This window comes from Drosophila guanche, unplaced genomic scaffold (genome assembly GCF_900245975.1).
Source record: "Drosophila guanche unplaced genomic scaffold, DGUA_6, whole genome shotgun sequence".
Lineage (NCBI taxonomy): Eukaryota > Metazoa > Arthropoda > Insecta > Diptera > Drosophilidae > Drosophila > Drosophila guanche.
Genome location: NW_022995745.1, coordinates 1147177 through 1169096, shown reverse-complemented (window position 1 = coordinate 1169096; position 21920 = coordinate 1147177). Strand labels below are relative to the sequence as shown.

The 21920-nt window shown below is 46.7% G+C and overlaps 1 protein-coding gene across 1 annotated transcript in view; it reads right to left on the bottom strand.

The window, feature by feature from the left end:
- The window catches only part of LOC117580924 (adenylate cyclase type 9), a 28479-nt gene extending 17226 nt beyond the window's left edge, over window positions 1-11253 (bottom strand). The window contains exons 1-2 of the mRNA XM_034267688.1: window positions 11151-11253; window positions 831-1216 (exon numbers count right to left, since the gene is read on the bottom strand). Coding sequence (XP_034123579.1) covers window positions 831-839 — 9 coding nt within the window. The 5' untranslated portion in view covers window positions 840-1216; window positions 11151-11253. The remainder of the gene's footprint in view (window positions 1-830; window positions 1217-11150) is intronic.
- Between the last annotated feature and the right edge of the window lie 10667 nt (window positions 11254-21920).

Here is a 21920-nt window from a genome sequence, read left to right as displayed (position 1 = left end):
GGGGAGAACGAGACCAGCCACGACGACGTCACTGACCCAAAATTCAAATGCCTATGCGGGTCGCAATTTGGACACTTTCGCTGTTTAACTGTGACGCTGTGAACTGCAGTCAGAGATTTTAGGAGAACAAGTAGAGCCTAAGTCTAAGGCCATTTGGTAGGCTGATGGAGCGACAGCAAGCGGCAGCCTGAGGCATTTCTTTGATTAACATTCTGTACCCATCCAGCTTGATAGTTCCTCCCTTCTGGCCCTTCTGGCCTCCTGGCGAGAATGGCAGGCGTCTCTTCCCGTCCGTCCATTCTCTATATTCACCCACTGACAGCTTCCTGCCCCACTATCCTCCTCCTCCTCCTACTCCTCCTATGGTGGTCCTCGCGTGTGTGGTCTTGTTTTTTGCTTTTAATGTGTTTGATGCTCTTAAGTCTTTTGATAAAATAAACTGAAAATCGATTTTAATTCAATAAAAATGGAAATGCTGCCCCCGCCGAGCGCCACCCAAGGAGACGGAAGATGCTCTCCAGGTGCCGCTTCATCCCTTAGCCGTGCCGTGCTACCCTCTGGCAAAGGCATTGCTTGGACTTTCAGCAGCTCTTGACAGTGCTGCAAGACACTCTCTGTCCCTCTGCTGTCTCTGTGGGAAAATCTGTTTTACTTTTGGAAATTGTTTTGCAGTGGAAACGAATCGAACGAGTAGTTTCCCATAAGCGAACGGATACACTCGCTGCAAATGCGACCGAATCGAGAGCATAAAGTGTATCCTGTATTTTGTTTATTTTTTGGTGGTGCCCTTGCGTCCCTTGTGGCTGACTCCCTCAATTGTGTCGACTTACCTCAGACATTTTTGCGTTGCTTTTTCGTTAAGTTCAACGAAGATTGTTCAACTTTTTGAATTGTTCTCTTGTTGCTGCTTTGTGTGTTGTGGCCCTTGGCCTAGCCTTGGCCGTGGGCTAATGTGGCTGTTGCGTCTGTTGTTCTGGCTATCTGCTGTTGCAACATCCTCCGATTGACGCCCCTCGCCCACATGGCGTATGAGTGGCAAGCTGCAGACTTGAATCGAGTTCGTTGTGGCTGCTGTGGCTGCTGTGGCTGCTCCTCCTGTTGCATCATGAGTGCTGCATGCAACAAGTGGCAGGCCGAGTACGTGTACGTGTACGAGTGCTGCAGCAGCTAGCAGCGTTTGTTGCGCTGCTCAGGCCTCATAGAAGGCAGCCCATTGCTGTAAGACAGAGAGAGAGAGAGAGAGGTGAGTGTGTGTGTGTGTGTGTTAATCAATCAGTCGATAAATCAGTCAATCAAACAAACAATCAATCTGAGACCTGTTCTGCCACGGTGACACTTGTCGACCTTACGAACGAGTTCAAGAATCTTTCGGTCTTGGCATACACTTCCTGAAGGCTATGGACATTTTGGCATGCCAGAAAAATATTCAGGGTAAAGGAAATTGGCAGCTTGAGACAGAATTTCTTGCTGAACATGAACCAAGATGGAGGCTGAAAAAATACGAAAGAGTGTCTTACGCTTCGGTCTCAGCTGCTGTAACTTTTTCTTGGCGGCTGTTTGTCTGGCGGAGATAAACATAAGCAGAGGCAGGGGAATGGAGTGGCAATGGGAGAGAGAGTGAGAGAGTGAGAGTGAGAGTAAGAGACACTGGGAACGATGAGAGAGGCAGTCAGAGAGAGAGAGAGAGAGAGAGAGAGAACGAGACCAGAGCCCGACTTTTATTGCTTAAACAATTCGAGTTGAAGCGTTCGCTTTGGCTTTGATTGAATTTGTCGTTGCTCTTAATTAGCATCTTGTCACGCTTCGCCAGCCCCAGCCTCCGCCTGCCTTCCCCCCAGCCCAGCTTTTACCCGTTTACCCGCTCAACACCCCTGCATCCCCCTTTCAACCCCTCATCATGCCATTAAGCGCCATAAAGTATTTAGCCAACATATCAAGTTATTGTGTCAGTTTTCATCTCTCTCTCTCTCTCCGTGTCTCTCTCTCTCTCTCTCTCGCAACAAAAACTTATTCTCCAAGCAATTTCACACAAAAGTTTTCATACTGCGAGTTGAGTTAATTCACTTGCCGGGCAGGGAGTTGCACAAAAAAAATGCGCACATAAGGGGAAGCGGGAACAGCAAGAACAGCAAGAAGGGGGATAACGGCATCGAAAGTGTGTGGGCAGCGGATCAGAAAGGTGTGAGTGAGCGCAGTCCCGAATGAAGGGGAATAACGGTGATGCAAGAAGGGGGAAATAGCAGAAAAGGTAAACAAGGCGAGACATGAGTGGATTGTACAGGTCATCACAATATTTTCTTGCCTTATTCGAATAATACTTTTCTGTAAAAGACGCTTTAGACAGGTTTTAGAGTCAAACCTAAAGAAATGATTCAACACCTCAAAGAGCAATTTCCGAATGTTGTGCTTCAGTGTAATAAGCCAATAATAAGCAAGCAAACATTTATTAACGAACAAAAGCAACCCAAAAAGGGGCAGCAATGTGGTGGCGCCACTTTCCCTGTGCTCCCCCTGCACGCCCGCAAGTTGTGGGAACAGAACAGAAAAAACAAGAAAGAACAAGCTGAGATGATAATCATTCGACACATAATGCACACCACACCACACACACACATACTAATAGCCTGCCATGATAATGACAATGTTGTGTGTGTGTGCCAGAGTGGAATACTTCCGTTACAGCGCGTGACAAGGCGGGGAGTGTAACATTGGGAGCCACAGGCGGCATGGAATGGCAAGTCGAATCCCAGTAACGAGATAAACGATGATGAAACCATTCCGGAACTCTAGTTCTGGCATTGAACCAAATGCTGTGCCGCAATTGAAGTACTTTGCATGCGAGAGTGAACGAAGGGATAAATAAGAGTAATAATAAACTAGCAACAGCAGCAGTTGCCTTAATGTCAACAATTGCCAACAAATGAAACAAAGAATTTCGAACAAATATTAGAGCAACTAATTCAATTAGTCAGGCTCAAATGGAGCTCCCAAAGCGTAACTAATACCTGTGCAAAATGCCAACATAATTCCGCAGAAAAAAGTTGGCGTAAACCACGAAAGTAATTTAACTAAATGGTTGGCAGCTGCCATAAAGGATCTATTTGCAGCAGCAGCAGCAGCAGCAGCACTAATTCCTGCAACAAAAACTATTTAAAACTAGTTAAACACATTTAACACAATTAAAACTGGCTCGCTATTCATTTACCCTATTCAGCTGCTACGCAAACTGCTAATTCCCAAGCATAATTCACAGGCAAAACTCACCTTTGATGTTGAAAGTGTTTTTCCTCTTTTTTGTGTGTGCTGGAATTTTCGCATGAAATTTATATTATTTGTGCGCCGTTTGTTGAATCTATTGCAGAGCGAGAAAAGCCAGAAAAACATTGAAAATTGAGCACACAGAAATATACACAGAAACGTTGGGCAGAGGTGAAAAATGCAGATGTTACCCCAGTGACAGACGAAAGTATGTACAATAATTAAAAGAATGTATTCTGACTGCAGGCACAAGCCCGGCGTATTATTAATAATTGGGGAATGTGAACAATTCCTGGAATTATTTGCACTCTTCAAATGTCACCAATGGTCACACACCCCACCCCGCCTTCCACTCTGGCCACACTCCATTTGTGCATTTACTTTTGCGCCAAGTTTGCCGAAATTGAAGCCCCAACAAGAGTGTCAACACGAATACAAACGTCCACAGACGGACACAAATAAAATGTACAAGCGAAAGGAGAGCCAGAACACAGCTGGGTCGAACCCGAGCCGAAAGTCTACTCAAGTTGGTTGGATTCTCTGAAAAGGAAAACTCGTCAAGCAATTACATATTTATGCTTCGATTAAGGGGCTATTAAAGTAGAAAGATATTTTGTTTCTCCCTACCCTCAACCATGCCCTCAAAGGGAGGAAAATGGAAATGTAATACGAATAAGTGCAGCAGTTCAGGTTCAGTGATGATTGCAGGGCAAAGCAGCACAAACTTGGACACTGGAGACACTGGAGACACCTTGGGCAGCTACTAATGTGGGAGTCAAGATGAGCCCTGGCGGCATTTGGCTGTGTTCAGTGAGGGAATACTGAGATGAGAGATGATGGCATTAGTTCCCTTGGAAATGTAGTTCCGATTCAAGAAAACCCATTCAAATGTAGCTTAGACCCCCGCCTTAGTTCTGGCTAAAGATTCCCCCGATGGCATTTTGAATGCTTTACTGATTAAATGGCATTCTGCGGCTGCTTTGATGGGTTCGGTTCTGCTGCTCTGGCCACGCCTCCAGCCCTCGGGCATTAATGCGCTCCAACAGCTTTGCGTTACTGGACTTTGGCCTTGCTTCTGTCTCTGTCTCTGTCTCTGTCTCTCCTTTCATTCAAAGGTGTTGCTGCATCTCTGCGCTGGCGTGAGAGAGCATTAACAAGTGCAACACTTCCTTCCTGTCCCCAGCACTTGCACAATTTAGCTGCATCATTGCTCAAGCATCGACCCAGAGCACAGAGCACAGAGCACAGAGCGGAGACTCTTTTTTTTCTTTTTGCTGCTTCCCCCCATTGCAGCCAGCCACATTATCATAATTATTTATCTTAAATCTTTCTTTGGCAGGCAAAGGAGAGAGATTTACTTCCTGCTTTTTGTGGCAGCGAATGATGGAAGATGGAAGCTTGCAAAAACTCAAGTGAAGATGCTGCCTGTCTGCCTACCTGCCTGCCTGTCCCTTGCCCGCCTGCCATCTCCGATTACGGCACTTGCTCTGCCGCTTTGACGCTCTCTGTTGTTATTGTTGTTGTTGTTTCTCTTTTTGTTTTCTTTTCTGCTTTGCTTAACGCACTTGCGGGGCTTCTCCCACCAACACCACACGCAGCAGCAGATCAGCGATCGGAGCATGCAAGAGCCGAAGAGCCGAAGAGCCGAAGACAGAGCCAATGTCAAAGCCCAAAGCCCAAAGCCCGAGATCCCCCCACGCGATAAAGCGATGTGTCTGCGCTCTGTCTGCGTCGTAAATACTTCGATATATGTAAGTATGTAAATATGCATGCAAGTGTGTGTAAAAGTGTAAGTATGTAAAAATGTGCACGCTTGATATGCAGCGATTAGAAAAATTCTTGTAGAGTTCTTCTTGCACACCCCGCAAAGCCACTGTAGATATGTGGCTGCAACCGACTTACATTTCATGACACATCAATAAACAGCAAGCAAGCAGCAAGCAGCAAGCAACAACAAATAGAACTCAATTCCACAACTGTTGATATAATATTTATAGAGGGGGATTATGTCATTTGACAAAGCGCAATTGTTTGCTCATTTACAGCGCACACTCCGATATCGGCAGGTGGCATTTGAATGGAACCGCAAATCAAATCAAAACGATTACGGGAAGTGCAACTGGGCCAAGAGTGCCAAGTGCAGCCATTGACTGCCAGCGGAAGCAGTTACCATTGGACTCCTCTTGGCAACATCAGCCACTAGCCGGGTATTCCCCACTTGCATTCCAATTCCAGTATCTGCGAGTTGCAAAGTGCAGCGGAAACAACGGACAGGCCGACAGAAGTATCCGTAATAGAGAGAACAACTCGGATATTTGTTAATGTGAAAAGTTTTAGCAGCACTGCGAGTGCTTCCCCCTGTCTGCTTCCCCCAGTTGCTGTTGTTGCACTGTGATTGTGCAATGTGTGGCTTTTGGGGGATTTTGCGGCTTGTGCTCTATGATTATGCACAAATTGCTCATTAATGTGATATGCACTGAAGCGAGTATGTGTGCCACATGTATGTGGCATTAGCTTCAGGCAACGTCATCGTCATCATATGGAATCCAATATGCATCATTTCAGTGAGCCAGAGGCAGGGAGAGTCTCTGTCTCTGTCTCTGTCTCTGTCTCTGTGCACACAATGAGTTGTCGACTTTGCCACTGAACTGATTTAGTTGGCGATTACAACTTATTATCGTGGCAGCACACAGCTCTCACTCACAGCCACAGCAAAAAGCAAACACAATGAGACAATCAAATAATTTCAATAATAAATATTTCAAATAACTTACACTCGTTTCTTTGTCTTTGCAGCATTGGTATTGTGTGTTGAAAATCATTTTCAATGTACAATTTGCTCTGGAAAATGAAGCAAGGCTCTGGCAATGGATGATGCGAAAGATCCCAAACTGAGGCTATGTTTTCATTACTCGAGTAAAGACGTCGCTCAATCCATGAATATTTGAACCCCAGAAGTTTGCAGTCTTTTGGAAGTCTTTTGGGTTGTGGCACTTTGACTTTGCATTCTCTGGCGAACTCTCTACGGCGAACACCTGTCTGTCACGGATCGCCGATGAATAAATCACGAAGCACATGGACGGCCAAGGGCAGATCATGCCTCCATAGACATAAAGCACATGTGTTCCTTCAACATTTCTGTAGGTTTGGCTCTTTTTCATTGTTTACAAATGCAAATTGTACAAATCTTTACAACAAAAACGTGCGTGTTTGGTGTCAAGGTTTGGCCAGAATCCCGAACTAATTCCAGACAGCAGACGGAACACAGAAATAAGAGCCAGAGCAGCTGTTCAGATGTAGCCAATGACAGTCTGATATTCCAGGGATGTGGAATGGAAAAAGGTGCAAGAGTAAAGTTTAAAACGAATGTGATTGAAATCCTTGTGCCGTTTTTTTAGGGTTAAGCCAGAGAAATGTTGGTCTATCTTTAGCAGAAAGTTTTCGCATCCCAGCCACACTTTGGATCGAAATATTTTAACTCTTTGCTGGGGTATTAATCGCAATATTAATATTGTATATTGTCCATTCAGCTGCACCCTTTGTGGCGCCTGTGTTGGTCAATAAGTAGCTCTCTGTCTCTATAATTATACAACAGAAGGAAATAATTATGGAAGAAAACTGTGCAAACAAATGGCAACAAGCGTGAGATATTCCAGCATGCAGCAGACGAATATCTAGACACATTTTGTATCTAATAAATGTAAAATATCTGAGAGCGATCGCTCCCCTGTGGCTGTGGATTTCCGCATAAGATGGGATGAGGAAACATTCGATTTGTTTGGCTAATCGACGCGATGATTGCTTTATTCGCATTGGAAAAGTTCACTCATCAACGGGGAACATCATCATCAGTTCATAATGATAAGCAGAGGCATACAACTTTTTATTAGTTGCTAATCATTCACCCCATGCCGAGCATCAATAAATATTAAGATGGGAATGAAACGGAACCGAAAGGCGAAACAGCTGACTGCAAGCGTTTCATTCCATTCCGTTCCGCAGCGAATTGAGAGCGAGTGGGAATCCTTCTTCCCCTGTCCCCTGACCACCACATGGGGCCACAGTTCTTTTGTGCATTAGATTGGTGGAAATCGTTTTGGATGGATGTTGTTGTTTAATGAAAATTGAATTGGAAAATTCATTTTTAAACATTCGCTAACATGACTTTGGGCGCTCATGAACTCTGGGCGGCAACAAAACAGCGCCAACAACAACAAAAGACAACGACCAAAGCGAACACAAACAAAAGAAAGAAAGCCAAATGGCTGGAAGGGGCAGGTGGTTGGGGGTGTCTCAATGCTGGATACAAAGCAGAACGAAAGCGAAACGTTCGGCGAAACGTTCGGCGAATGCCGAACACAAAATACTCTGCAAATGTAGTGGCCTTCAGCGTGGATTCAAACAGAATCAAACTGTAAGTCGCGAAACCTTTTTTAAGCAACCAAAAATTGGCATTTCCATCGTTTGTGGATCTGAGAATGAATCTTGGCACTAGCACGAATATATTTGAATGTTGAATTTTCTTTTAAGAATATTCAATCAGCAATCGACAGCTCGAAGCATAAGACTCTTCGTTATTTTTCGTTTGCTTTTTGCTTTGCTTTTGGCGCTAAAGAACATCGCAAACTCGCGACAAGCTCGCTCATGTTGCTGTATCCCAGATGCCGATTTGGATTCCGTTTTTTTGTTGTTTTTTTTTCAGCTGTTTTAACTATCTGCCAATCTGGCAATTAGTGTTGTTGTAGCAATTTATAAACAAATAAATACATACGAATGTAGCTCGCTTTTTGTTTATTTACATTTTGAGTGCGAATTGTTATTGCCACCGTTTTTTATTCTCTCTCTCTCTCTCTCTCTCTCTTTGTTGTTGTGTGTGAATTTGGTATTCGGCTGAAGGCTGACAGTTGCTCAGGGCAGGGGCTGCTTCTGGTCAGTGACAGCTGCTCCAAACTGTCTGCCACAGATAGTGGCAATGCTGGACAGATGGACACAGAAGATGCTGTGGGAGCTGTAAACTGATATCCTCTGGCTGCTGTCGTCAAATATGCTGAGGGCGACGCTCTCTTTGGAGCACCAAAGGCAGCTTTAGTTTAACCACAGAATCTGTCGGACAACTCGGAGCACTCAAGACTGAGCATCGATGGGAGGAGGAGAGAAGAAAGCGCTTCGCACTTCGTTTTGAATATTTATACAAAGATCCGAGAGTGGAAACTGATATCACGTGTTCATATATAAAATAGAATCGAAATACATTCAATTTATTTGCTGTCAGCACAACCATGGCCAAGAACAAACCATCCCTGAGGGCAAATATCTTTGACTTTTTTAGTGCAAAATTAGGCATGAAATGAATTATTTGTTGTATTTACTTGTTGTGTTTTTTGCATGTCCAAGTTTGCTCTTCATTTTAGCGCCTCGCCTGAGATTTACTTCGGGCTGAAAGGCGCTGCTGCTGTTGCCTCCCCCTGACCCCAAAAACAAAATGTGCTCGCTTTTGCCTGTTTGTAATTGATACTTGGATCTGTTGGAGCGCATAAAAGCCACTTTAGGCGTTGGCATTACGTCACCTTGAGTCAGCGTCACAGCCAGCAAAAGCGTCACAAGCCAGCCACAGAGACAGCGACCAGCTCTGAGTCCGAGACGGAGTCTCAGTTTGAGGACAGACTGCCACCAACTGGAGGGAGTTTAGAGCACTCAAATAGCGCTCTTAATTGGCATTTTGGGTGGGTTCTTGAATGGTGCGAGAAAATCTGAGAGTCTGCACCCGAAAATACCTTCCTCTGGCAGTGGAAAACTTCTAGTCCAAGTTCAGAACTCAATCTCGAGCGGCTGTGAGAGCCAAGCCAGCCTCTCTGAGCGTGGAACAGCTGTTTTGATTTTGATTTTGAGTTCAATCTCGTCTCTCTTCACGCTTCGGAAATCTGCTCGAGAGATTTCTGAAAGCTGAAACTGGTCTGTCCTCCCCGCACCGCACCGCCCCGCCCCGCCCCGCCGCTGTGGCTGTCCCCTGACCCGTCTGAATGCCGAATGTTGAATGTTGAAAAGAAAAACATACAATTTAACGCGAATAATTTACAAAATTGTTATACAAAAGTTCCAGCAGCTCTGGCTTACAATGCCTCTGTTTGCTGTTTAATTAATCAGTTTAATTTTAATTTTAATTTTCCATAAATAAAGGCAGCAAATTGTGGGCCATTGTTCGGCCAGGTTGGCCCACAAGCTGAATGGCCGAGCGAGGAGACCCTTCAAAGGAAACAAAACAGAGCCCGAAACAACTGCGGGGGGGAAATACCCTACGAAAGTGGGTGGCAAGCTGCTGGCTGGCCCCATTGTAGTCGCACCGCGGGGTACAACTCGGAGGTCGTTGCTGCAGCCATTGTAGTGTGCATACAATAATTATGTACCTGCCTCGGACATTCGGCTACAAATGTCCTGTGGTAATAAGGTGAAAAACTAAACTTGCGGCAAGATGTGGCCGAGGCCGAGACCCACAGAATGTTCAGCAAAGGAATGACGCGGGGCTAAGGCTTGGTTGTGGTACAACCTTAAGGACTGTCAAAAGTTGCTCCTGCGAAATGTAAAGTTCAGTTCTGTTGATGATTTTTGTTATTCCCAGTGGAGCGGGGCAGCCCAAACTCTTGGTGCCCAAACTGTGACTATGTGGAACCCATTACCCGCAGCACCCTTGCTCGCTGTTGCCTTTGCCTTTGGGCTGCAGTTTCCACTCACTTGCCCCCATGGCTGTCTCCGTCCTTGTCCCCGTCCCTGTCGGCGTCCTTGCCATTCTTCGACCCTCTGCCGTCACAGCGTTGAGCGTTTTGTTTGGTATTGAAATTCTAGACAAGATTGCGCTCAACTGCACCCGCCGTCTGCTCTGGGGAATGCGCCTTGGAGCTCTGTGCAAGTATCTTGCAGATACATCGCTGGAATGCGGTGTAAGTGGGGTCGGAGTCAGTCTTGGCCCGTTGTCACCGCAAACAGCAGAAGCAATTTGGCCATAAGGCAGTGCCAGGCCCTCCCCTTTCTACCCACGAAGCACAAACACAAACAAATAGCATAACGGAATAGGAAGCAAAGCTTTTTGGCTATTAACCCACTGAAGGCCAAGAGCGTGTGGCAGATACAATTTCGATGTCGCTGAAGAAGCGGCAAACCACACACCCTGAGTCGGGGCTTACTCGCACGCTTACGTCTAGTTTATGCGGTGGGAGAGACAGGACCTGGGCGCTGGGCGCTGGGCTTTGGAATGGGTAGTTAACGACTGCAAAATGGCAGGCAAAGGTAACCCAGAGGTTGGGTGGCTGGGCCAGAGGCAGGTTAAGGAATTGTTTTTTTCCACGGAAACAGCAGTAGAGGGAGTGCGAACAATCTTCAACAAGAAAAGCAACAAAGAGAGTGGGAGAGAGAACAGCAACAGCAGCAGCAGCAGCAGCACAGAACGACACACGCGAAGGGCCGAGGTCTGCCCAAGGTGCACATGCAATAAGGTTAGGCACACTCGCACTTAAATTCAATCGAACCATGAAATGTTGCCACGATGAGGCCGCTCTTTCGGACAGCGCAACCTTATGGCTGCGTATACCTTGGGACTACCTGCCTGCCTGCCTGCTGCTGGAGATCATTCACTGCCTGCTGTTCTCTCTCACATTCTGTAGCTGGCCCTTGCCGTCTGTCTCTCTCTCTCTCTTGCCCTCGCGCTCGCTCCTTTTGCCGGCGCGACGGGCGCCGTTCAAGAAGATCACTCTTGCAGTTTTCTGTATCTCGACGTCGCTGCTCTGTTTCTCTGGCGTTTCTGCAGTTGTGTTGGTTAGTGAATTTGTAATGGTATTTCGTATTTTGTAGAATGCAGAATGCCAGCAAACTGTGAGTGGAGCGTGGAACGTGGAACTTACCTTTGAGTGTACACGGGTATCTTCTCTCTTTTGTGTGTTTGTTTACTATGTATCTCTGCTGGTCACCAATCAAAGCACAACAAAAAAAAGGTCACACAACAAAAAAGAATAACAGAACACACGCACACACAGACGCACACGCACAACAGTTCTTACAATACAATTACAACAACAACAACGACCACAACAACTAACTAAACAACAACACAAAAAGAGAGTAAGGTTAACACAGAACTATTATAGTAGTATTAAATGTATTTTTGAAACACGTTTTCCTATGGCAGCCCAGTGGGCGAAGAGGGTCGGGGAATTGCAAAGACTTAAACGCAACACTCACACACACACACACGTACACGTTGCACTAGTTGCTGCTGCGCTGCCGCTGCCGCTGCCGCTGCCGCTGGCGTCGTCGTTTTCGTTGTCGTTGTCGTCGCCGCCGAAATCAAAAGTCAACGTCAACGTTCGTACTATTATTGTTGCTAGCGGTTCTTATCGCGCGCTGCTGCACGTTCCGTTGTGAGTGGTTTCTGTTGCCGTTGTTATTGTTGCTGTTTGCTATTGCTGCTGCTGTTTTTGTCTGCAGTTTTTGGATTTTCGTAGAGTTTTCCGGTCGCTCGACCCAAACGTCCGTCCGCCACCCGCGACTTTACCGTTCGAAACCAAAAAACCGTTTGACGTTTGAAAACGCTGCACAACACATCGTTGATGTCGTCGAATGTATATCAAATATTTTGATTTACTTATTTTTGTAGGTGATAATTTGGTTTGGCGAGAATATCAATATGGATATTTTTGTAGTGGGAAGTCAGCGTAATTTTCTGAATTCAGAAAAAAACTCGACATGTCGTTTCATTCAGTTGGTTGCAGTTGAAATGGGGCGGCAAGGCCGTTTCAAATACGCCCGCCTTGGCTGCCAATGTTGCTGGTCCTTCAAAATGTTGCTCGGCCACATGTGGCTAGGCAATTAATGGTGCTAAGTTGAAAAAGGGTATGGACAAGCAGACAAGCGCCTCCGAAAATGTAATGCACTCACGTCCAAGCTCACCCTTTTTGGTAACAAGCTGTGATTATTGTAATATTAGTAATCATGGAAAATGTGAATATAAGGTGAGGTGAGGTTCGTATGGCGTGCTGTTTGTGTTGCTGGATTTACCCTCGCTGTCCATACCTTTCCATAGCCCAGTGGCTCGAGTCGCCGTTCGACCGGTTCGATCAAACCAAAGAGCAGTGCATTTCTACGCTCTTGGACTCATTTTCGCGTGTAGAGTATGAGCAACGTATGTTGCTTAACAATTCGGACTAATGTTCTCAAACATTTTTGTGTCCTGTGTAGGATTTGAATGGCAAGGCAGTTTCCAATACACCCACTACAAATGATTTGCAATAAACTTACTTCGCAACATGCTGTCACTGTTGAGACAATTATACCACAAGTGCGCTCTGGCTGGACTCAGTTTTTCGTGTCAAGTATGAGCTTAATAGAATCGCCTGCGACACGCTCACTGGCGAACAAAACACAACATGTTCGATTGGCGAATGCAAGTGCACTTGTTCGTCTCGGCCCGGCTGTGGTTCGGCTGGATGGTTGCAATCCCGATCGAACCAAACATAAATTGGAAAATGCGAATGGGAAATTGTCAAAAAGAAGATGTCAAAGGAAAATGAGTTCTGTCAAAACAATAAAAGTTAATTACACGCCGAATGTAATTCAATTTACGGAAGGAATCTCATTGGCGGACTGTCCGTAAGAAGAACATTTATGGCATGGAATGGGTTGTGGAAATTTGATGGGTAAAAAGTACCCAATACCCATTGTCCATGCCTCATCCCTCTGCTCATGGGTTGGAACCTCATTAGCCAGTGGAAGCCACCAAATTAACAATTCAAATAATGAATGAACCAAACAGAATGTCAAAAACAATGCAAGTTAATTATTGGTCGAAATTTAACTCAATTTCCGCTGAAAAATGAAAAATGAGAAATGAAAAATGGGCTGGAGCTCTGCTGTCCATTCGCGTTGTGGCGAAACTGACACCGAAACCGAATCTCATTAGCGGACTGTCCGGAATCAAGAGCCAGGGCCAGAGCCAGGGCCTCGGACGCTGATTGGGATTATGGTTATAATCCTGGAAACAAATTAAAATTCGCTCCTAATTAGCGAACCTTTCAGCCAGCAAATCAACAGATTCTAATTGAATTCGGACATGAAACGTGGCATGGACTTTTCATCCTGACAACAAAATGTATTCAAGTACATATTTACATCAATTTGTACATAACTGAATGTTTCTTTGGCTTGCACTTAAAGTGCAGACTTGGACAGGATGCGACAGCTGCTTGGATGCGTCTAGAATGAATTTTGAAGCTGGAAGCTGTTGTCCATCCATCAGAGCTTTTTCGCACAGTCTTATAAATCTTCGAGGCTGTCGAATTAAGCGCCCGCTAGCCCGGATCCGCCAGCACACTCAGGGCCGTGCCAACATATTGCTGGCCATAATTCCTGGGAAACTTTGCCTGTCAATCCTGTCAATTAGAAGCAGTCTGGAGACTGCTCCTTCTCTTTCGCTGCCTTTGCTGTCGCAGGAAATTTATAAAAAGTGTTAACTGTGTGGCCAGCAGATTGTATCGAAGGACATTTAGGGGTCGCCAACTGGTCCGGGCCCGACTGTGGCTTCAGCTGCAAACCAAACCCTTTGGCATAAATAATTTAGAAAAGCAAACGAAAAGGGTCTCTCCGGACACTTTAGACGTGTCCTTGGGCCAGTGAAAAATGCAGTCAACTTAATTACAGCAATCCCCCTTCCCGACCACAAGCCTGAGCCTGAGCCTGAGCCTCAGCCTGAGCTGCCTGGCAGCAACAGGTGTCGGCATCCATTTTCACTTTGAGGCCCAGCAGCAGCAGCACCTGGAACCACCCCAGGCAAGGGCGGACACGTGTTGCATCTTGCATTACAGCTGCAGCGGCCAATGACTAATTGGTGCTTGTTGGCAGGCGTCGAACACCGAGCGACTGGTGTAACCGAAGCGAGTAATGGCGCAAAATTGGGAGCCAAAGCCAAAGCCAAGCCCCACACCCAGCCAGGACGGCCGCTGTGGCGTGGCATTGTCCTTGCACAATGGCATTTGATTTCAGGCAGCAAGCTGAAGCGGTGTGGCAGGCTCCTCCTCACTCTCCTGCTTTGGGCACAACAGAAATCCCTTCGACTTGAGGTTACCCTAGAGCTGACTGGACAGCGGTCTGGCTGAGGCTTTACAGGATTGACAGGGCTGCTCCACTCATGGTAACAGCATTTATTTGATGTCCCAGCCGCACATCATACACTCCCTTGGGGCGCTAAGGGGGGAGCCAAAGCCAAAGCCCAAGCCCAAGCACAAGCTCCTGCTGCAGTCCTGTGCCAGTCATCAATTGGCGTCAGGCAGCTTATTTATTTACGACGCACTTGCGCTCTCAACTGGCATACTGCCACACTGCCACACAGCCATGCCACCATCCTGCAGGTGCACATAGATGTGGAGTCCCGTCTTGGGTCCTGTCTGTGTGAGCGTTTGATTTCCCCTGGCAGTCCCTGTCCAGTGCAGTCCCTCTTGCACTTGTGTCTCGTCGCTCTGCTGACCGTTACTCTCTTGTCCTCTTGTTATTCCTTCTGCCATTCCCACTCACACTCGAACACTTGACACTGACTTTACCGCTGTCTTTGCTTTGCTCTTCCCTTTCCCATTCGCCCTCACCTTTATGCATTCCCCTCTCTGCTCTGCCTTTGTTGACTTTTGTCCCTAATGCAACTCTGCAGCTGCCATTCAACATTGTCGCTCTCTAGGTCTCAGCCCTCAGCTCTCTCCCAAAAATGTGCGCAAAGATTACCAATGGTCGCAGCCAGAGATGCTCTGAGTTGAGTCCTTGAGGTGCTGAATTTTTACGACAGCATTGGGTCCTGTCATAAAGCCACACGAATGGCTGGCTGCCATGGCTGACTGCCGTCTCAGAAGTATGTTTCGCCCTCATTGCGCAGTGTGTTGAAATATTTAAGTGGAAAATGAATTTTGCTCAATAAATATTACATATGACACACACGCACACACACGCACACACAGGTGCACAGTGGATTTTCCAGGCATTTGGGCCCACGTGGCGTATGCGTATTCGGTGCCAGCATTCGGCGAAAAGTATGCAATGAATTTTGGCAATGAATTCTAGACTCTGTAATCACGAGGGGAGCTGCGCTTGCAGGGCTTGCCATCGCCTCAATCCACAAAACTGACTTGAATTCCAGCCCGTAGACTCGTTCCGCACATGCAAATTTCGCACTCCCCCTGCATGGGCGAGTGGGCGAGTGGGCGAAGGCAATAAGTTTGTTGCCGAACTTCACTTTGTTGGAGGCAACCAATCGCAGCATTGCTTCAACGAGTTGTTCCATCGCTTGCCCTAAGTTCCCTGTAAGTCTATAAATTTGTAGCAGGAACTCAAAATGCAAAATATTGTTGCAGCTTCAATGTGCCAGAATGCTTTACTTATTTATTGTCTCGGCTCCAGCTCGACATTTCCATAGAGTGAATTCCTTGCTTCGTTCCCTGCTGCATGCGAGGCAGAGGCAGGTCCCTGCCCCAAGAGGAATCTTTTTGTGCAGCCACCAGCCATGGAGCACATTCGAATGAAGCTCGGCCTCAGCGGCAAAAGCTCTCAACCCAAAAATGGCCAAAAGCCAAGGGCCCAGCCAAGTCAAACATTAAGGTCAAGGCTGCAGCCCCACCCACCGCTCTCGATATGCGTGTGCGTGGCCTGAGGGCAAAAACGTTTCTTTAATTTCCTGCCACGAAATTAATGCCAATAATTTGTTTCGCCCCCAAGCACCCAAGCCCTGACCCACAGATTGTCGTTGCCATCAGCTCCCCGCTCACCGTCTCCTGCTGTAGCATGATGTATTGCGGGTTTTTCTTTGGGGCCACCTGCTGTCTGGGAGGGACAGTGAGAACAATTAACCTGCGCCCTTCATTACCATGAAAAATTCAGCGACAATCGGAGCCCAAAAATAAACGCAATCCCAAGTCCGGCCAGTCCCAGTCCACCCCAAATGACAGAGCAATTGAGTAGGTCCGGGGCACGTAGCACGTAGAACTGTGGGTACAGCTGGACATACCCTTACGGGTATGTGTGTACTCCCCAGGCCCGTAATAGAACATTTATTATGGACAGCACAGTGTGCTGATGCCCCCATCCAATTTGCATTTGCTGGATTGTTGAGTACAGCGACTGAGCATTTGATTGTCCGGAGAGGGAGAGGGAGAGCGACAGTAAAAGCCGATGGAGATACTACGTTTGTTCCCATAAAAGGGAACCGTTCTTTGGGGTTAACAAATGGCAATTGCTCTCGTGTGTGGCTCAGCGACAGAGCAGCTCGAAGCTCGTTACTCGTTGCAGGCTACTCGTTACAGTTGCAGTAGAGAAATTCACGCGTCAGTTGCATGCACTCAAAAATGCATTCTCTTTGGTGTGTGTTTCCAGGGCCATTTGTATGGTTAGAATGGTTCTTTTTCCCTCAATCGGAGATTTGTCAAAGGCAGTCAAGGGGACACGTGCTGGTGGAGGGACTGCGACTGGGCTTGGAAACAAATTAATTTTGAAATCCAATTGGAACGCAAACCACGTGCACATAAAAAAAACAGAAACACACAAGCGAAACAAAGCAAAAGGGTAGATAAAAACTGTAACAAATCCAAGAGCAGTGCAAACTCCCAAAAGGCGAGTGAGAGCAGAAGGGAGGAGCAGGGAGCAGTTCAAGCTGCAAGTTCAAGGTCAGCAGCGGACAGCGCCGTAGGGTGGCCAGACGCGGGAGCTACTGCGCTCAACGAAATTGTTTTTGTGGCAGCCGCAATGGCAAACAGCAATGGCAATGGCAATGGCAAACGGCAGCAAAAAGTGTACGCAAATTCTAACAACACAATCCAAAGCAATTTCCAGGGAGAAAGAGAGAGCGTGAAAGAGGTGTCGTCGGAGCGTGGGGGAGGGGGGGGGGGGCGCTGTGTGAACAGCGGGAGATTAAGACGCGACAGCAGGCAGCGGGAAGTCTGGCCCTGGGCCCTCTCTCTCTCTCTCTTCTTGCTCTATTCCTCCCACCACTCAGCAATATAAATTTGCTGTACATTTGGAAATCCATTCCAAGCCCCTGCGAAAGCTTTAGCCTAAACTGATTGCCAACTTACCCTAACTAATCGTCTGAAGAACTTCAGTAAAACTATTTAGTAAGTATCTAAGAGTTAGTGAACTGCACATTTCGACATGCGGAATGCGAGTTGTTGAACTTCATATAAGTTTACATGAGCAGAAAATCTACTGTGACATGTGTAAAATATAATTGTTAAGCCATTGAACTATTTTCCATAGCTGTTGAGTTCATCAATAACGCCCGTTAGGTTCGCTGCAGTAAATGCTTGCAATTTATTTGGCAAACGAAACCGAAAGTGGATAAGCAGAAAAGTTCCAGACTGACTACCTGCACAGCCGCCGGTCTGAATTTCCCGTTAGGTCACGGGCACTTTGCCTGCAGGTAGCTGAAAGGAGCGAGAGAGAGCGATCGAAAGAGAACTTTGGAGCAGTTCGGGGCTGCTGCGCGAGAAAAGGGCAGCAACGAAGAAGGCGGAATAGATAAACGAAAGCAGAACCGCTGCTGCGCGTAAGCATATATGCTTGAACTATGTAAGTACCTACACATCCACATACACACATCACATATGTATGTTCGGCACGCAGACACATGTTTAGTGTTTCTGTATTCGCAGCGAAAGCGTTTCTGCCGCTGCAACAGACGATCATTTTGCATACGCAGTTGCTTCTCTGTCGCTGCCTTGCTTCTCGCAGTGGCCGAAGCCACACGAAGCTTTTACGCTGTGCATCTCCGACTGCGCTGCCTGAGTTTTTTTCCCATGCACAAAGCATACGACGCGTCGCTGCCGCTGTAGATGTACAGTGTGTAGTGCATATAACGGACAATAGTGATCATTTATGTTTGGCTGTAATTTTCAAAGGAACTCATCATCATATTTGTTGCCATATGAGTAAAGGATCTGCAAGAGTAACTTGCCCCTCACACTAGGCTTTCATTTTATTGATTGTTTTCTGTTCTCGATGGATGTGTTCATTTTTTTCGCAAAGAAACAGCACAGCCACTGCCACAGGGTGGGGGCAGAGTAGAGAGAGAGCAGAAAGAGAGAGAGAGTGAGATAAACGGACGAACAGTCGCGATAATGAAACAAAAACTCTCGACTCGAAAGCCCAAAACTGAAACTGACAATCAAGTGAAATCAACAATCAACAAATTGCTGGTGTCTGTATGTGTGTGTGTGTGAGGAGTGCTAATAAATGTGAATGTGAATGGGCATGGATGTGCCACAGACAGGGAGACAATGGACAAGGAGCGCCAGTGAGTGGACAGGCGGGAGCGGCAAAGGAATGGACGTGGGCAATCAAATTCCCACCAAGGCAACACATAACCCATAAAGAGCCAAGTGTTTGATGTCCTTTGCCCCCGAGCAAAGGTGGAGTGTGCAGCCGAAACTTTCCCAAATAAAGAAAAGGAGAATCATTCACGTTTATGCGCCAGTGCGGGTTATAAAAAGTGCTTAGAACCCTCTTAGACTCTCGCTACTTTGATGCTCCATGAAGGTGTTTGGCTTTTGCTGCGCTTCAGGCTACAATGTCACGATTCTCTGACCGCATAAACCCATCAATTGTGCTACGCAGAATGTACGTGTTGTTCCATGTGCAGTGCCCTGGCCTGGCCTGGAGTCAAACGAGGCTGCGTCGCTAAATACTTTACAAAGGAAGAGGACAGAGTGAGTGTGAGTGTGAGAGCGAGAGCGAGTTCGTTGCCTGTTCGTCTAGTGTCTGTTGCTTGTCATTTGCTGCTTCATATTTCTTCATTGCCATAATGGAGCTGGGCCTGGGCACAATGAAAGGCACTAAAATGGCGGAGGAGAAACCTCTTTGTGGTCCGCCCAGCCATCAATGTGCACTCCTTCCATATGCTCGAGGCAGCAGACAATTGGCAGCATGAATTTGAAATATTTACAGAGACTACAGGAGCCGCAGCTAGAGCAGATACAAAAGTGTAGAATCAAATATTATTGTAGATATTTGGCAGGCTCTTTGGGGTCGATTGTGGATTTGCTGCTGCTGGGATTTGTGGCCAAAGATAGCTCCTCCGCAGCCAGTCCTTAAGTGTATTAGAATTAAATTAGTGAGCGTTAAAGACCAGCAGCAAGACCGCCATATGGCAAAACCCACTGCGGTGGTGGTGGGAATGTGGCGATTCTGTGTGGGTGCTTTGTGGCCGAAGCCTACAATGGGTCCGCCTGTGGTCTCCTTTGTGGTCGTGGCAGGAAGGCAGAAGTCCAAGCAAGCACACAAGTAGCTGTGCCTCTGTGTGCGAGTGTGTTTATCTGAGTTAATTGCAATTTGCTACATCGCCAGCCAGAAATGAGTAAGTTAGTGGACAAATAGGAAGACAACAATTGAGAGGCGGCGACTTGCCGCTAAAAGTTGCACAAGCTGCAGCTGTTGGCAGCGTTGGGGCAAAATCAAATTATATCACAGGCCAGTGGGTATGTAACAGGGAAGCCAGCAGATAAATTCGATTATCAGACAATGGTTATACGTACGGATGTATACAGCCAGAAATATATATTTACACTCCTGTATTGCCTGCGGTTTAGTCGAAATTAATGTTGAAGTGCCTCTGCCTGGCTCGCAAAGACACAAACGCCAACCACTCGGCATTTGATGATGGAAAACAAAGAGCGAGAGAGAGAGACAGGAAGGAGAGGGAAGGCTAGAAGGAGCTGCTGACAATTCAATTTCCCAAAACATCATCCGCTCCGGCTTTGCCTCAAGTGGATTAAACAGGGACAATGACCCAGGGATAAGACAACAACAAGAACCACAAACCCAAATGTAAGTGATACGGGAATACGCACAGAAAGTGCTCCATTAGGCGGGGCAGAGGAGAAGCACGATTGGAAATCACTCAGCAAACATTCGCTCAAGGATGTGCTTTCAGCCTCATTCGGGGGAACGGGCCACAAAAGTGTTTAATTGGAGAAATGAATGCAGTCGGAAGCGACACACACTCAAATCGTTAGAGTCTTCCGTCCGTCTACTGCCAGCAAGTTATCCGTTTCCCCCTCAATTGTGTAACGAAACGAAAGGCAGGATGCCAGAAGCCAGAAGCCAGAAGCCAGGACAGAAGCGACGTTCTCTTTGTCAGACATTGTCATTGTCCACTTTTCCACTGAGATGCAATTACCCATAACAATCGACAGCTGAACAGCGCCAGAGACTCCTTGATACTTGATGGAGCTTCCAGCATCAGCTGCGGGCTGCTCCTCTCACTGTTCCCATCTTTAACCCTCTGCCATTTTGATAGAAATTTCATTTTAAGCCTCCCATCTCCAGGCTCATTCCTGTCTGTACCTCTGTGTAAGTCTTCAGTTGACAAAGAGTCTCTGATGTGACACTCTGGAATGTGTACACTTTAATTAAGCTGCAAAAGATTCCAAATTTAAAGCAAAGAGTGCACAATATGTAATCGTATTTTGCCAACATTATAAACAAATATATTTTTCTTGGATCGCTTCGATGGAAAACAATGGAAAATGCCAAACAAAATTAATTTTGATATAATGCAAATGCTGCAGCTGCAGGAAACGCCCTTGGGGCTACCCTCTACTCCAGATGAGCGACTGATTTGTACCCTCTAGCTGATGATGGAAGGCATTTCTGGTTGTGGTTGTTGGTTCTCTTGGCAGCAGTTCTGCTGCGCGAGATGAGCTTTCTCCGAAGAGTGTGCTTTCGATGGTGGACCCTCGCTCTCTCGCTCTCTCGCTAGCTCGCTGTCAATGTCAATGTCAATGACGACGTCGAAATGGTAACACGTGCGGTCTGTGCAACCGGGGCGATCCCGTCCCTAACGGCAAACCGCACGAACTTCCTCCCTACCGTCATCGTCGGTAGCTGCTAGAACTACTTAGGTAACAGGTCGTAAAGGAAGTCCCACATCGGTATGATCTCACGTTGGCCAAGTTGCTTGGGCTGCAAAATGCAATGTAAAAGTCGAATACCTCTCATCCTCCGCTCATACTTACATCCGCTCTGTCGATGCCCAGCTGTTCGTATATCTCCATCATGGTCGAGGGCTTGTTCAGCTGTTGGAGCGCCCGAAGGATCACCATGCCATTGTGCTTGATTGCATTTTTGAATCCAGTTTGAATCCGGTTTGAATTTGTCTCCATGTTGCCAGCGATTTCGATTTGGATTTAGCAGAAATTATTACAAAAATTAAAACGATTTAGGAGCACAAAAGTGTTGTGTATTTAGCAGCAAAGGAAAACTGACTGAGCAACTGAGGGATTGGAAAACCAAAGCAAAAATCAAACTGGAAAACTAAAGGCTACTGGGGCTGCGTTGTGTATGTAATATGTATGTAAATATGTAAGTACATTTTATTATTCATTTATGCCACATTAGCAGATGCGCCCAAAGTGCAACAACAGCTTCCCCCCTCCGGCAGCAGCCCAGCTGAATTAATTGTTCAATTTCACACCCAATTAAATTGATAAGGCCAAGAGGGGCGACACGTGTGCTGGCCAGCGAAGCGAACTCGACGAAGAGTTCAACGCATTTGCGGCTGATAATGATGACACTAATGAGGAGCAGGGAAGGAAGCGGTGGATGATGTTGCTGGGGGTCATAGAAGGACGATGACGCCAACTGGCGTCCGT